This window comes from Medicago truncatula, chromosome 4 (genome assembly GCF_003473485.1).
Source record: "Medicago truncatula cultivar Jemalong A17 chromosome 4, MtrunA17r5.0-ANR, whole genome shotgun sequence".
NCBI lineage: Eukaryota > Viridiplantae > Streptophyta > Magnoliopsida > Fabales > Fabaceae > Medicago > Medicago truncatula.
The window spans coordinates 11,852,633-11,869,979 of NC_053045.1; the positions used below are offsets into that span (position 1 = coordinate 11,852,633).

The 17,347-nt window shown below is 33.3% G+C and overlaps 2 protein-coding genes across 3 annotated transcripts; both read right to left on the reverse strand.

Annotated features, from left to right (window-relative positions):
* Positions 1-314: 314 nt before the first annotated feature.
* LOC25491764 (protein RTF1 homolog) lies at positions 315-8,106 on the reverse strand. Of its 2 annotated transcripts, none has more exons than XM_013599785.3 (3): positions 4,865-5,100; positions 3,082-3,219; positions 315-2,394 (listed from the first exon to the last, which is right to left on the reverse strand). In XM_013599785.3, the coding sequence occupies exon 3, from the start codon at positions 2,339-2,341 to the stop codon at positions 398-400; it is 1,944 nt and encodes a 647-aa protein (XP_013455239.1). In that variant the 5' UTR covers positions 2,342-2,394; positions 3,082-3,219; positions 4,865-5,100; the 3' UTR covers positions 315-397. The 2 variants fall into 2 exon arrangements, 1 of the variants encoding a protein (XP_013455239.1); XR_005645904.1 differs by lacking the exon at positions 315-2,394 and having other exon boundaries at positions 4,865-4,913; positions 5,100-8,106.
* A 3,341-nt stretch (positions 8,107-11,447) lies between these two features.
* Positions 11,448-15,068, reverse strand: LOC25491766 (protein PHOTOSYSTEM I ASSEMBLY 2, chloroplastic). Its single transcript, XM_013599787.3, has 4 exons — positions 14,887-15,068; positions 14,327-14,389; positions 12,021-12,067; positions 11,448-11,771 (listed from the first exon to the last, which is right to left on the reverse strand). Exons 1-4 carry the CDS (start codon positions 15,040-15,042, stop codon positions 11,684-11,686), a joined length of 354 nt encoding a protein of 117 aa, XP_013455241.1. The 5' UTR covers positions 15,043-15,068; the 3' UTR covers positions 11,448-11,683.
* Positions 15,069-17,347: the final 2,279 nt, after the last annotated feature.

Consider the following 17,347-nt stretch of genomic DNA (forward strand, 5'->3'; position numbering starts at 1 on the left):
TTGGAACTTGAATCCGGGTCTGTTGCGTTTATTTCGTTGGTCACCTGATTTTAATCCATTTAATCATAATCAAACTCATAGCCAGGTATGGGTGCGTTTTCATTATCTTCCTCTGGAATATTGGCATCCGAGAATCCTTTTCGAGATTGCAGGGACTATTGGCACACCTATTTTTAATTGATGAAAGAAAAAAAAAGTTTTAGAGGTCTCCACAGTGAAATCGCAACTGCAAATTGCAGCAGCAATATAGAACCCTGATCTCAAATTCTGAACCATTAAAACATATATAAAGAAGAAAATAGAATAGGTAAAGCATGTAAATTTTACAAACAATCTAGTAAAATAATGAAATTAAATTGCCACTAATAATTAGTTGCATTATCATAAAACATCATAGTCAAAGAAGCCCCATTCTTCTCTTATAGTCACTAATGGTTAATGTAAGATGATGTTTTCTCCCATCATTTTCAGGTATTTGATAACCAATTGTTGCTTCAATTTTTTGTTTCCTTGCAAAAAACACATTTCTTCTTTGTTCTTCTCCACTACCAAACTTCTGAAGTTCAGCCAATGAAATTTGCAACTCAAAATCATGCAACATATTTGATTCTGTTTCAACATCCACAGGAGCAATAGTATCAGTCAACTTTCCTGCATTAGCAGCTTCTTTCAATGATTCTTTTGTAGCCTCGACATCGACTATTTTATCGTCCTTTTCTTCTTTACCATCTTCTTCTTTACTCTCTTTACCTTGATCTTCATTGTAGTAGTTTCTTGACCTTGTCCACCTTCTAGAGAAAGGATCATACCCTTCCTCTCCCGCTTTCAAATTCGCATTCATCATATTTCTATGCTCGGACAGGTTTTTATAATTCTCAACACGATTCTTTCTGTTCATCTCCTCAAGCCTAATAGCCTTAACATTGTTCTCTCTCGCACGACGCAATGCTTCCAATTCTGCCAACTTTGTTTGAATCCTCTCCATCCATGCCTCGTCGTTTTTACTTTCCGCTAATTCAAACTCCCTCTTTAACTTATCCTTTTCGACCGCAACATTCAACGGCCTAGAAGGTGCAGTTTTTTTCTCCTCCAACATTTGTTTCACTGTGGCGGCCGAGTAAACATATGTGTTTGTTTTTCTTATAGCTTCCTTCTTTTCGATTATATTTACCTTACTTGGCATATAGCTACATGTTCTCTCGACTTCTCTAATCCAATGTTTGAACTCTTTCTCTAATGGTGCAGATTCAGAAACTACAGCAACTTGAATTTTTTTAGCAGAATTTTCACTTCCCCAAACACAGACTAAGTACTTATGAGTCACTTTATTTTCTACTTTGTAGTGTTTATTAGGATTACCACACTCAACTTTTTGAACCATGCAGAGTCTATAAACAGGTACATTTTCCGATTTTCCTATACCAACTCTCACAAAACAACCAACTATTAGTTCCTCAAAAAATGGTTCATTCAACCATTTCACAAGCCTTGACCTCTTTATGGTAATTTCTTTTATATCTTCAAACGTCGGTTTATCTAAATCATCCATGTTCTTATCATCATCACTGTCAACTAGTTCGCCGTCATCAGAAGAAGATTCTTTTTCACTTTCAGATCTCACAACACTTTCACTTTCACTTGAGCTACTTGGACTAGTTTCTAATGTTTCTGTCTTCTTTTTCTTCACTTCTGATTTTCCATGATTGTCTGTGACTTGTTGCTTCATTCTTTTCGCGCGCAATTCGCTTAAGGCATCGCCTTTTGCAGCTGTTTTCTCGGCATTTCTAGCTGATGAACGAATCTTGGTAGATGAAGGAAGAGGTGATGATTGATTATTAGAACTAGAAGCTCTTGCAGATGAATTATTTTTTTCTCTCTTCATTCTCATGATCATTTTCTCTTTCACCTCTTTATCGCCTTTTTTGGTTGCTCTTTCAGATAAAATCATTTCTCTTTCGAGTTCTGTCATCTTAGCAAGCCTTTTTTTGTCATCTTCATTCTTGTAAAGATCACCACCAATACCCTCAGATTCTTCACTGCTATCATCTTCTCTAACACCATCTTCACGATCCGTCGATTCAATACCTTCTCCTTTGTTTTTGTCTTCATTGCTACCTCTTTTGGTAGTTTCCAATTCTAACCTCTTCTTCAATGGAACTTGAGATGTAATTGTTTTTGGCCTTTTGTTTCCATTACCAACACCTTTATCAGAATCTTCCTCTTTGGAATCACTTTCATTATCAGATAATGATGCATCCTCGTGTTTCTGTCTCGTGTTTCGAAGCTTTTGTCGCTTTGTCACACCTGCTGCCTCTAGAAGCAAGTTTTCCAAGTCTGACATCCTCTCTTTTCTTGTGGTGTGCAGTTCAAGTTATTATATATATATCAGTTTTCCTGTTATGCAAGACATCCACAAATATGCAATTAGTTTTTTGTTTTGGAGTTTCGAAAATCATTGAAATAAACTTCTTTCTACTTGATTATAATGAATGCCATCTAGTTTGAAACGATATCTTACTCATAATATCTAACTACAGAGACTAATCTCTTAAGATAACTATGATCAATATAACGATTTGACTTCTCTCAACATATATTTTTCTATACACACTCATCGGGGGGGAACCGCTAACCAAATGCATATATACTAATAAATAAATTTAGGCTTTCCTAGACATTAGTATTGAAGTTGGATTTTATTCATGTACATTATCCATGTAAATATTTTTTTGCAAATTTAATCTATCATAATTCTCAGATTCTTCAAAAATATTTAACATTAATCAAAATTACTTTTAAATCACCTATATATATTTGATTGCAATTGTTTGACAATATCAAAATTAAACACTGAACATATATATAAATGTTGCAATAAATATGAAACATTGGCCTTTTAAAGTTCAACGGTGATCATAATATCATAATTACATCTAAAGTCACACGTATGATCGATTGTAATTTTTTGACGGTGTCAAAATTTAACATTGAAGTATATAGAAATGTTGCAATATATACATGCATTCAATAAAAGTGAAGCAGATATGGCAAAAAAGAAAGAATAATGAAAGATAAACGAACCTTAGCCAGAGGCAAATGTGTAATGGAATACCAAGCTCCCAAGGAATGGCTCAGGTAATCAAATTCAACATATAAAGTAAAAGCTAAGTTGATGGTTTGTGTCCTTTGAGTGGATACCTTTTGTTGTGTTTCAGTCTTCTGTAGAGATTTGAGATACGAAATTCATGCAATCAAAACTCAGTAAAATAATTAGAACTCACTATTTCTGGAAACTAACTCCTATAGTTACGTACAAATTCCACACATATTGTTTGACTGCTTCTTCCAACAAAATAGTGTATTTTTTTTCGGTAGATAGACGAAATGGCAAAGTCATTATAAACTCACACATACAAGTGGAGGTACCGGGGTTCGAACCCCTGTCATGGTATCTAGCCTAACAATTTCGGCATTATTCCAGTTGAACTAGGACGTCTGGATAAAATAAATAGTGTATTTTCTAATGGGGTTTTCGGTGCATGTTTGTATTACAGAAATTATATGACATTTTATTCTCAACATTATTATCATCATGTTATATAAAATTCTATCAGTTTTTATTGTTGAATTGTTGAATTAGATTGTGGACTCCGTTTGTAGTGTATTTTGTTTAAGAAAAGTTTAGATTGAAAAAATACTATTGGAACACACCATTTAGGTAACAATACGGAAACCTACACTATTCACCATATTTGTACGGTGAAAAAAGTTTTTTGCTGTCACTTTATTTTGTTTTATGTTTTGTTCGACAAAACTTATTTTTTAATATAAATGAGGATTTTTGTAACACAAAATTTGAGTTGAAAAGTGTATGTGTCTCATTATTGTTAAAACGGTGTGTTATTAGCTGAGTTGCGTGCTATCAGATGCGACTGACATCGTTCATATTAGAGATTATTTACATGGAAATGGAAATACAACATTGGTGCATGTTCTTAGGAACAAAATATGTGTGCAGATTTTATGGCTAAGGAATGATCAAATGCAAGGTGCTCTGCTCACATGCTCCGCCAGGCATGGAATCTCTTATCCTGAGAGATAAGCTTGAAACTTAATTTTGTTTTTCCCTCTTTTTTTCTTTTTTTGCCTCGTTACATTGTAACACTACCAAAAAAAATTAAAACGCTGTGTTCCGATAGCATTGCCGATAGAAATTATGCATGCCATATAAGCACAATGTTTTGTTTAATGAAAGTTTAATTCGTCTTAATAAAAATACTCACTCCGATCTAAATTATAAGCAAAAATTATATTTTCAGATTTGTTTAATTGATGTATCTCATCTATATTATAAACTAGATACATCAATTATTCAATAAATTTCAAAAATTGAGACAAGAGGGAGTACATGCTAAATAAGTACAATATTTTAGCTGTCTATTAACTATAATTTTTCATTCTTGCCCGAAAAATAAAAATCTATAATTTTTCATAAAATAAAAAAAAACTATTGAAACCAAATGATTGTACTCAAATGATTGATAAACTACACCAAATGACGAATTGTTCAAAAGAAATCAAGTTCAATTAATGAGATGTAAGTTGAAGAACTTATCGGAATAAGTTTTGGCGTGAGTATGTGGATATGAGGGAATTTGAATTTGTTGTAGATGAAGGCATTTCAGAGACAATAAAAATAGTAAATATATCATATTCTCTCAAAAAAATAAAAAAGTTAATATATCATATAGCATCATATCAACCAATGATAAATATAAAAAAGTAAAGCTTCAAAGACAACTCATAATTAAAACCATTCATTGATATCAACAAATGATAAAAATCAAAATGTAAAGCAGCTGACCTCAAGAGCCTGAAAAAAACCAGTCCAAGCAAAGCTGAAACCGAATCTCCTGTTCAAATAAGCATCCATTAATGTAAATAATGTGTCTACCTATTTACAAAAAATCTATAAGAATACATTCTATTCAACCTTTGCAAATGGTTATTCATTTCCTTTCTTTTCCTTTCCACAAACAACAAGAAACACTTTAAAAATAACATAAAGGAGACTTATTTCCATCTTTTCTCTCTTTTACCATTGTTTTGAACAACTAGATTTAACTGGCCGGGGAAATTCCATCTTCCTGCAATCTATTGTCTCTCATTAGTGCTGCCAGGTGCTTCAAAGCATGTGAAATTTCATCAGAACTAGGATGTGACATATCACTGGCGACAAACAAGTTGGTCGTTTTGTCAACTACAATCCAGCTACACCCGGGCGTTTTTTGAACTTCATTCTGTACCATTGTTCTCCTTAGAGATTTAGCTTCATCCCAATGTCCTGATCCAGCATGCATATTATAAAGTAGTACATATGGAGAAGAATTTTGCGGTTCTAACTCGATAAGTTTCTCAGCCGCTCTCAGTCCCCTTTTTTCATCTCCATGTATACTGCAAGCACCCAATAAATTAGCCCAAATCATTGCATTGGGTTCCACATCTAGTTTGTCAATGAACTCTTCAGCTTCTTCAAGAAAACCACATCGACCAAGTAGATCAACCATGCAAGCGTGGTGATCTACTCTCGGGTGAATGCTGTAATAGTTTACCATGTTGTCAAAAATTTGTCGACCCTCAGAAACCAGCCCTGCATGACTACAGGCAGTGAGCACTCCAAGGAATGTGACATCATCCGGTGAAACAGATGATAAAGTCATCTCATCAAAGACCTTCAGTGCCCTTTCCGCATAACCATTTTTCGCAAACCCAACAATCATTGAATTCCAAGAAATCACATCTTTTTTTATAGGCAATTCTTCGAAAACTTTTGCAGCACTTTTTACATCTCCGCATTTAGCATACATATCTACAAGGGCACTGCTGGTTAATTCATCTAAGTCAAAACCAGTATGGAAAATCAGAGAATGTATCTCTTGACCGTCTTGCAGCGAGGATAAGAGGGCACAGGCTCGCAGAACGGTAACAAATGTTGCTTGGTCTGGTAAGATATTGTTGTCACGCATTTCTCGGTACAAGTTTAAGGCCTGATCACTGCAATCATTTTGAGTATGTCCAGATATTAAAGCTGTCCACAGCACAATGCTTTTAAGGTTAGATAACTCCGAGAAAAGAATGTTCCCTTCAGCCAACTTCTGTGAATCCATATACATGCCCAACAAAGAGGTACCTAAGAATTCACTACCACATAAAAGACCATTCTTTAATATAGCACAATGAATCTGCATCCCTAAAATCACCTTAGGAGACTCCTTACAACAATCTATGAGGGAGGCAAATGTGATTTCAGATGGCTTCAATCCCAATATCTGCATCTCATGCAGAAGATTAATTGCTTCTTTTGTATCTTTTATAGCATATCCTGCGATCAGAGCATTCATTGAGACCACACTCCACTCGGGCATGCAAGAATAAATTTTACGCGCATCTTCGATTCCCCCACACTTGGAATACATGTCAATAAGAGAGCTTCCAGCGAAAAGGTTTGTGTCTAAACCCAACTTAACTGAAAGGCCATGGAATTGCAGTCCTGCTTCTAGTACCTTAATATTTCCACAAGCACTGAGAATACTGGCCATGCATACCTCGTCCGGTACAACGCCATGTCGATTCATTCTCCGAAACATGTTGAAAGCTTCAGTTTCCTCTTCTTCTTGCACGTATCCAACAAGAATAGCATTCCACGAAATATTATCTCGATATTTCATGCGCTCAAATTGTTTTCTAGCTTCCTTCAAAGCCCCAGCCTTAGCATACATATCCACCAATGCATTGTTCACGCATAAATTATCCGTAAACCTTTTCTTGATAATAGTTGAATGCAACTGGCGACCGATATCTAAGAAATCAAAGCACGCACATGAACTCAAAATGCTAGAGTATGTAAACTCATCCGGGTCATTACCACACCCCATCATCTCAGAGAACAACTCCATAACATCACTTAAACAACCATTCTGCGCATAAACACCAAGAATGGTATTCCACATAACAACATTTCTATCACACACAACATCAAACACTTTCTTCGCATCACACAGCATTTCACATTTCCCATACATATTAATCAACGAACTCGCCACATAAACACTCGACTCAAACCCTAATTTAACCGCCTCCCCATGAACCAACAAACCACACCCCAAATCACCCAAACCAGCAACCGCACTCAAAACACTCGCCAATGTAGACCTCGACGATATCACACCATTCATCCTCATTTTTCGATAAAACTCAACCGCCTCCTTATGATAACCTCTCTTACCATGACCAGAAATCATAACATTCCACGCAACAACATTACCACAACCATCCATCTCATCAAACAATTCACATGCGTGATCCAACTTCCCTAAATTCACACACGCATTCAAAACCGTCACAATCACCAATTCATCCAAAACAAAACCACTTTGCATTTCATCAAACAGTTGGAGTGCGTCATCAAACATCCCAACACGAACATAACCACCAATTAAAGCAGTAAATGTAGCTGTGTCGAGATTGTCTAACCTCGACACAGAATTGAATAATGTTCGAGCGGAGTTCAAACATTTGCATTTAGCGTAGAAATGAATGAGGTGACGTGTGAGTAACGTATCGGATTCGAATCCGTTTTTAATTATGGAAGTATGAACTGATGTACCGAACTCGAGGTTTTCGAGTTTTGTACATGATGATAATGTTGTTGAGAATGAGTTTATTAATGAGGTGTAAGTTTGTGGAAGGCGGGAGTATGTGGAAATGAGGGAATTTGAATTTGAGTTGGTTGTAACGGTTTGGAGTGGCAAGTGGGTATTGGAGTGAATGAGTTTGGGAAATTGGTTGGTTTTGAAGAATTGGGAAATTGGAGAGTGAATGATGAAGCTCAAATGATGAGTAGTGAGTAAACATGTTGCTCTAACTGCTACGCGCATCTATGTTGTATCTGCTGTAGGTGAGTAAACATTCGTTTGTTTGATGTGTTCACAAAATCACAGCTCCTTTTTCTCGGCGGCGGGTATTCGTTTTTCCCCTAATGCAGCCGCACGAGTTTATGACTTGATGTAGCGAATAATAGTCATTTTGGTGGCACAATGATCGATCGAAATTTCAAAATACTCATTAATAATACTTTTTTTTTTTTTTGTCAAGTAGCCTAGAGCTAGAGCTCACACATTTTAATTGTGGAGAAGTGAGGTGTCCGGGGTTCGAACCCCGGCCCCTGCATATAATATGCAATATCCCTATCAACTGAGCTAAGCTCACGGGGATACAGATGAAAATAATTTTTGATTAATATTGATTATAACAGATTTTTTTTTGTGTAAACAAAACAAAAAAAGAACAAAAAATAGAGCAAACCTCTCAAAAGGATAATTCGAGCCGCATCATTTTAGAGGAGATTCTTGAGGTTTATCGGAGGAGACTCATGCCAAAGAAACTCAAGGTCAGAAGAGGCACCAAGCTTGAGAAAAAAAAAATCCGTACATTGATTAATGGTAACATTTTCTTACTCCAATAAATCTTTTATGTCTTGGATTAGAACAAACATAAGCATGAAACCTCATTATTGGGGATGGTGATACAATGTAAAGAATCAGAGTAGCAAACAAAATCAGTAATACCCATTTCTTTGGCCAACAAAAGACCCTTATAGATGGCATAGAGCTCAGCATACAAGATATCAGATGAATTTTGAATGTATCTAGAAAAGCCTGACAAGAAAAAACCTGCATAATTTCTTAAAATTCTTCCATAACCTGCTCTTATAGGAGATCCAAGGCAACTTCCATCAACATTAACGATGACACAAAAATGATTATTGTTGCTCCACTTGATGAATTTGTCTTCATCAATAGTACTTCAAATGGAAGGATAAGAAGCTTTGAGGCTATCAACCATACTTTGAATGTTGAAGGATAATTTAGTGTTCGACCAGTTCTAGTTTCCTAAGCACAGTTATGACAATAAATATTTATGAGGATTGATACGAGAAAATAAATAAGAATATTGAATGATTATTTAAAAAAAAAAAAAGAAGGTATATTAACTCTGATATGACATTATTAACGAACATTTTAACACGAGAGACTATTTTGATTAATGGAATAAAAAATCAATGACTATTTTGGAATTCCGATAGAGAAATTATAGCGAAATCCGCAAGCGCACGGTTCTATCGAAGTAGTAAAATATCGTTCCACGGGGAGTTGTTGTAATTACCGATTTTCTTTCTAATTATGATTAGCTGAAAAGATCAAAGTTTAGAGGTTTAACAAAGCGTTGGAATAAAATTTAGAAATTAAAAGCGGATCGGGATTATTAGTTCGTCATATGACAAATCACTCTCAATCCAAACCTATATTTTCCTCTTATGTTAGATTTATTTTCTAAAGATAGGTTTCTCTAAGGTATTTCATAACTCCTTTCGGTTTCCATGAATGTATTTCGATAACAACCACGCTTATTCTCATGGTTGATTGTTATTGAAATCTTAAGAACGAAACCCTAAAAATCTCAATACTTCACAAAACTATTCATCTGGGGTGTTCCCATCAAGTTTTGTGTTGTCTTGTCTAATCACATTTGTTCCAACATCAAAATTCATCTTTCGATCCATCGTTTGATATTTCAGATGATGAAATAATAGTTATTGGACTTCACCTTTCGGTCCATCGTTCAATACTTTTTATTGAATTTAAAAACTATGTGATTAGATTAGAAAATAGACCAACATAAGAGTAGGTTCTATGCTTGGTTTGATAGGATTTAAGCTATTAGACTCATCCAACAATCCCAAGACCTATAGATCTACTCACTCGTGGTCTTGGTAGATGAAGAAATTAAATTGACGGAATAGATAGACATGGAAGTAGATTGCTGAATGTAAAAGTGCAGAATTGTAAAGAACAAGGAATTAAAGAACAAGAAAATAAAGCTTTGATCAATTTGATTCAATGGAAAACAACTATCACAGATATTTCAAGCTTCAAAGATGAATAACAAGTATGATGGCTGCTCAATTTATAGCCCCAAGACTAGCCTAAACCCTAGAAAAGGTATTAACAATGCATTACAAGGCAACCCATGGGCTTTTAAGTTAAAAATATCACTAAACAAGGCACCTGAAACCACGCACGGTCGTGCTTGCAAGGCACACGACAGTGCTTGGTGAAATCGCAAAAGAAGCAAAGGGAGTACTAGAATCGCGCACGGCCGTGTGTAGCTGAGCACAGACCGTGTGCAGCTCTCGGCGTTGTGGCACATGGTTTGGTAACAGGGGTGCACGGTCAGTGCAGTGGCAGGCACGACCGTGCGCGATAAATAGGCAGAAAAATCTTCATATTTTGCTCCTCAGTCAGCCTTGAATCATGCTTAAATCCTTTCTTTCCCTAACCATGCTTCTAAATCCCTTCTTTTGCTCAAAGACTCGATATTTCATCATATTTGAACCTAAAATAAAAACAAACAAATTTGAAATACCAAAGTTCTAAAAAGAAATTAAAACACATAAAATTCTACTAAAATAAACACTTAAAAACCACCTAATTATTGACTTATCAAAAAACTATAATGGTCACCCGTTGAACCAAAATAACTCTTACCCATTATTTATCTTTAAGTTCAATTTTAATGCGCAAAAGTTTTAACATGGTCAATAAATCACACACAATTCACACCATCAGAATCATGTGTTTGTCTTAAGCTATGGTTTAGATAAAATAAAAGTTAGACGTTTTAAAAACGCTATGAACATTGTCTTTATAACATTTTCTTTTAACACACATTTTTTTATTTGCGAAAATCATGTAGGTCTTACAAGTTTATGTGATATCCATTTAAAAAGTGTAAAACTCACATGAACTGCATCCAATAAGAGTGGGTGTTAAAAAAGAGTGCCTAAACACTCTCAAAACAGGATAGGACCAAACCTTATTTCATTCCTCTATATTTATTCTTAAGCAAGCTCCAAAATCACGTAGTTAAGACATCATATTTTTGCGAAATACTAAAAGCTCGTTGCAATAAGACAACCACTCTTATTAACTAATCATGCTAAAGAGAGAAAATCATGAACAATATGAAAAGTCTTCAGACTAATAGGTAAATTCAAACTTAACTTTGCAAATATGTCTGCTACTTAGTTGGCTACATGTTGAATTTATAGTCACAAAACTTAGAAAGCAATCCACCAATATGTGAAATAATCATTTGGTAAGAAACAGATCTTCTGAGTTTAATTGTCTCATCATTTAGCTCTTCACAAGTAACCAGAAAATGATCATATGTTAAGATAGATTCTATCCGAAGAGAGTTTTGCTCATCTTTCTCATAGTTTGCATTTGGAATTTTGAAAAGGTTTTTAGTTGCTTTTATAAAAACCAATTAAAAATTCTATTTTATTACTATGTTTTATATATATAAAAAAAAAGTGTGAAGTGTCATCTGATGTCAAGAGAGCTTTTACATTACTCACATAAATATCCTAAAACATCTGAATTTCAAGTAAATAAACTCATAATACAAGACTTGGATTGCCTTGATCTATATTTTTCTTTTTGCCTTGTAAATTATCAAAACATAATTATATTCACATGCACATGCACACTAGTTCATGTAATTTTACACCATCTCCAAATTCTTCACTCTAGTAAAAAAGTTGGTTGTGTTTGAAGCTTCTTTATCTTTCTCCTGTTTGCTCTGGGGTCAACCCTCCCTTTCCACAGCTGGGGCAACTGATCAACCCAAATCCTTGGCAGCCAAAGCATCTATACAATTATACTAGTGTATTAGGAAGGTTAAATATATTTTTAATCTTTATAAAATATATATCTATTAAGTTTAGTTTCTAAAACAGTTATTGACACATCACAATACTAGTCCATGTTTTGTGTCACGGTAAATATGTTAAAATCACGATAATTTATTGTTATTTTCCAGAAACCACATTTATAGCTTTTGCAAAATCACGGTAGATTACTATCATACCAAAGATAATGCAAGGGAGAAGAACTTACTTCCACCGTTCAAACACATTTCCATTCTTTTTATTCTTTCCTGATCCCTGTAAAAGTCCAAATTAAACAATCATTCTAATTAAAAACATAGCTGCAATGGCAATATATGAAAATAATCATTTTTACTAATGTATAATTGTTTAGGATTTAATTTGTAGACATTTCATAAATAATAATAATAGGCAGATGCTACTCACACCCCAAAAAACAAGTTACACCTCCGACTGACTAATATATCCTTTAACTAAAATAAAAATTTCAAATTAATCTAAAATTCTTTCATCCATCGCTTAATCACTGAAACCTAACGTAAACCTAATTCACATATTCCTCCTTTCAAACACACACACACACACACACACACCGTGTTTTTGAAACTTCCAAACCTAATTCACATATTGGCTAATCCGTAAACTTAATTTACATTAACCTAATTTCACATATTGCGTGCACAGAGTCTCTCTGAAATCAACTATCTTAGCTAATCCGTAAACTTAATTTACATTAACCTCTTTAATTGTACATTTGTAAACTAAATTTACATTAACCCTCTTATATATATATATATATAGGACATATCAAGTGAGAGGACTTTTATAATGAGAGATGAGAGTGTTCAATTGTGGCCCTTAGATTAATCTTTATGGTAATACTTAATTTTGGCAATAGCATCCTATTCTTTCCGACCTCTGGTTTCCTTCGTGTCTTTTCCGTTATTTTTTTTAGCGATCATTCTTCCTTACGAACAAAAAAACAATTCTTCTTTGATACTGTTGCGATTCTTTCTTTTAGATCTAACATTTTCGGTTCTTGAGCAAGGCTGATTCTTATTCAACTTTAATTTCTCTATAATAAAAATCATGCTTTTAATCAAATTGTCTATCGAATCTAAACAAATTAGAGTCACAGCTGTTTGAATTTAACCCTTTTCCAAAATTGAATTTTATGGCTAAGCAACCTGTTTTCTTTCACGATTGGGAGACGAAAGTGGTTCTGGAACAGAAAGAAGCGTGAGAGACCACGTAAGTTTGAATTTAACCCTGACCAAAAAAACCCCAAAAAATGGGTCTTTTTATTTACAATGGTGATAGGGAAGGATTTTGTTTTGACCAAATGATGAAATTAAGACCATGAAAATAAGAAGAGACACAAAAAGAACCTGTAGAAGTTACACAGAGAGAGAAAGACGAAGTGGAGAAGAAGAAGTGTATAGGTTGCACTACTTGACCCATTTTAAAGAGCATTTTAATCTCAGCCTTTGATTTAAATCCAACGGTCGAAATTAATTCCTCTCATCTCTCATTATAACTACTCCTCTCACTTGATATGTCCTCATATATATATATATATATATATATATATATATAAACTTAATTTACATTAACCTAAATTGAACATAAGTAAACTGAATTCACACTAACCTCTTATATACATACGTAAACTTAATTTACATTAACCTAAATTAAACATACGTAAATTGAATTTACATTGACGTAGCTTGAACATACGTAAACTAAATTTACACTAACTCTCTGTAAACTGAAATTACACTAACCCTCTTATATAAATACGTAAACTTAATTTACATTAACCTAAATTGATCATAAGTAAACTGAATTGACGCTAACATCTTATATACACATGTAAACTTAATTTACATTAACATAAATTAAACATACGTAAATTGAATTTACATTAACGTAGATTGAACATAGATTGAACATACGTAAACTAAATTTACAATAACCGTAAACTGAAATTATACTAACCCTCTTATATAAATATGTAAACTTAATTTACATTAACCTAAATTGAACATAAGTAAACTGAATTGACACTAACCTCTTATATACACACGTAAACTTAATTTACATTAACCTAAATTGAACATAAGTAAACTGAATTTACATTAACCTAAATTGAACATACATAAACTGAATTTACATTAACTTACACTAACCTCTCATATAGATACGTAAACTTAATTTACACTAACCTCTCACTAAGTGAAATCAAATTGCGGTTAACACGTGCATATCTCATACCAAAACAAATATAAACTCTTAGAAAATGAAATTTATGAATAGATTACAGATCAATGACAAAGATGTTGATTCAGATCTTGGTTGCACATCTATGATGATTTGTGGATGAAAGGGGTGAGAATTTAGAATGATCATAAAAGATGAGTTTTTAGAAATTTACTTGAACAGAGCAATTTTGATATTATTGTAAAATTTTAAATAAATTTGGATATAACTAGAATTATATAGGGTGAGACTAGCAAAGAGTCATAATAATACTACCTTACATCCTGGACATTCGATGGCCCCTTTGCCTTCGCAACTTTTACAGCTTTTAAAAAATATCTACACAACAGCAATGAAACATGAAAAATCAACAACAAAAGCACCCAATTAATATGGCAATATTAGTAAGATAAGGTTTAAAAGACAATACATATTGTGCAAGCACACAATTTAAGTCGAGAATCGAATTAAGATTCTTTCGAACAATTTGTAAGGAGATCCATCCCAATCACTTGGTTAACGGAAAAAGATTATTTAAAAAATATGGAACCTTCTAATCATATAATTTGGAAACTCTAGCGTGGAGTTTGTGCAAAGATAAACAAATAAGATTGTTCATGATCTTGCTAAAGTGGCCATATATACCGTTAGTGTTATAATTAATGCCGATGATACTTAGCAAGATAATGTTTGATTGTTATCGTTGTACGAAATTATAATGATTAAATTTTAATTATTGAAATGCTATAAATAACAATATTTTCGTAAAAAAAAAAAAAAAAAAAAAAAAAAAAAAAAAAAAAAAACATAGTTTGTATAAGCTAAAGTATGCAAACCGAATTAAATGAGAATCCTTTTGAAGCAGAAGTAGTGATTGTGCTCTGTCTTCGTTGTATACTTCTTGTTAGTGTGATTGGTTGAAGTGGAACTTTATGAAGAAAAGTTGGTGGAGCCGCAGCACCATTGTAGCAACAAAAAGAGATAGAGGACATTTTTTTTCTTCCTGTGAATGTGATCAGTGGTTGTGTGTGTATCTTGCAAAGAAATGGATAATAAGAGGGTTTGTCACGTGTGGTTGTTCTTTTTCCTAGTTTACTTAAATTGTTTTTAATTTTATAACGAGGAAACCATCAAATTAGTCCTTGTCTTTGCAAGTGATTCTCAAATTAGTCATTGACTCTATTAATGTTTGGCAAAAGTTTTTCAATTAAATCCCTCGTCGTGTGAAAAAAAAAACATAGAAACATGGATTTAATTAAGAAACTTTTGACAAAGACATGACTATTTTAAAATATTACTAAAGTCATAGACTAATTTGATAATCACTTACAAGACAGACGGGGCCTAAATTGGTGGTTTACACTTTTCATAATCCTATCAAAGCCAAAGGTGCTTCAAACACTTTTGGTTTGAAATGAAGTTGTTTTACTATATATATAAAAAAAAAAAACATGATATTAATTTTAATAGATTTTTTCACAAAATTATAATTTTGATATCCAAAAATTGATCCAAACTAAACCTCATCAAATTGGATCGGGTTGTATTTTGCTAGATGTCATCCCAACCGAACCACTAATATTTACTTTTTTAGATCGGGTGGCTTTTTGCCTCAAATCGATATAAATTGCCAAGTTATCGTAAGTGGTTTTCACATAGTTTATGTTTTTATTTAGCATTTATTTTCATGATTTCGGTGACTCAATGCATTGTAGTTTTGTTTGTCGTCTTAGTGCGACGTTTGTTTGTTTAAGATTGACAGGTCTAGCTCAATAAACTACATATTCAATCGATGACAATATCGTCGACATTATAGATCCAGAAACATGAATATGTTTGTCACTTAGATTTTGTCATATTATTTATAGACATGTTGTCGTTTTATGATTTGTCAAATCAACCAAAAAAGTTGTGATTTTTTTTTCCAGTGCAAATGGATATGCGACAACATAAGTAGATTAAAAGGAAAATAGTATAAAGAACGGGGAGACATAAAGTCTTACCTAGTCTAAAGTAAAAACAATTAGCGCAGATGGCTAAAACAAAAAACAAAATACATAACAAACAACACTAAATGGTACAGTAACCACAAATCACAATCCGAACTAAAAATCCACACACCAGTGCAGAATCACAAAGGTGTAGGATTCGACCACCAACAAGGAATGAAAACCACACACCTACGACCCATTGCGCTGCGACAATAAGTCATAGTTTTAAAAATCAAACTGGTCATCAAACCGACAAGATTACTAAATCACTGGTTGAACCGCGAGAAGAGTCTGATGACTCAATAGTATCTTTTGGTCTCTAAAAACTATTTTTCTTATTGAATTGTATTAAACCGGTTGACTTGGTATGTAAAAACTTATAACACTTATAAAATCTTAGTAAAATAACTTTATATAGTTTAATTTAGGCTTAATTATATAAATGGTCCCTTAAATAATTATGAGATTTCAATTTGGTCCCATTAATAATTTTCGTTCCATTTCGGTCCTTTAAATTACCTCCGTCCATCATTTAAATCCATTCTGTTAACTTTTGTGAAAAACTGTTAACATTCATCTTCCATTTCATCACCTTCATCGTAAAATCCAGAAAATTCATCATATTCATCACCAAATCCAGAAAAATTCATCATCTTCATCATCAAATCCATCATAAAATCCAGAAAAATAAAAGAAACTCTAAAATTAAATGTAAATTAGTATTCATCATCATCCAAAATTAAAACAAATTTAAACCCATCAATCTTCAAACAACAATAACAAATGAAATTAAATTAAAATTCTGCAAAATTCTTCAAACATTATGAAAATGATGATAAACACAATGAATTTATGAAAAACTGCAGCAACAACAACAGAGGCCAGGAAGTGCTTAAGGCAAGGAATTACAAATAGAGGCTAAAATGACAATAGCAGCTAAAGAAAACACAGGCTGCTAGCCAAACAAAACATCATCCAAACAGCCCACAATTAAACACCCACACCATTCGAAACCTGCTACTGCCACCAGCAAACCCCTCAGCAAAAGCCCCCAAACAACATTAAAATTTTAGTATAACACACAAAAATAGCACACCTAAACTTTAATTCCTGATGAACGCAAGAATTGAAGGAAAAAATGGGGAAAATTTGTAGATTTTTTTATAAAAAAAATAAAAATTAATTTGAAATCAAAATAAGTTTATGACTCAATGATAAAGGTTCAATAACAAGGATCTTTACTCCATTTTTTCAAACAATGTTTCCAAGAACAACCTTAAAATTCATCTTCATCTCCAAATCTCTT

Excerpts from the sequence above, each read along its gene's own strand:
- LOC25491764 (XM_013599785.3), bottom strand. The coding sequence starts at position 2,341 with ATGTCAGACTTGGAAAACTTGCTTCTAGAGGCAGCAGGTGTGACAAAG.
- LOC25491766 (XM_013599787.3), bottom strand. The coding sequence starts at position 15,042 with ATGTCCTCTATCTCTTTTTGTTGCTACAATGGTGCTGCGGCTCCACCA. Across the intron at positions 14,390-14,886 it reads AAGGATTCTCATTTAATTCG|ATATTTTTTAAAAGCTGTAA; the intron begins GTTTGCATACTT and ends GCTGTTGTGTAG. Across the intron at positions 11,772-12,020 it reads AATGTGTTTGAACGGTGGAA|ATGCTTTGGCTGCCAAGGAT; the intron begins GTAAGTTCTTCT and ends ATAATTGTATAG.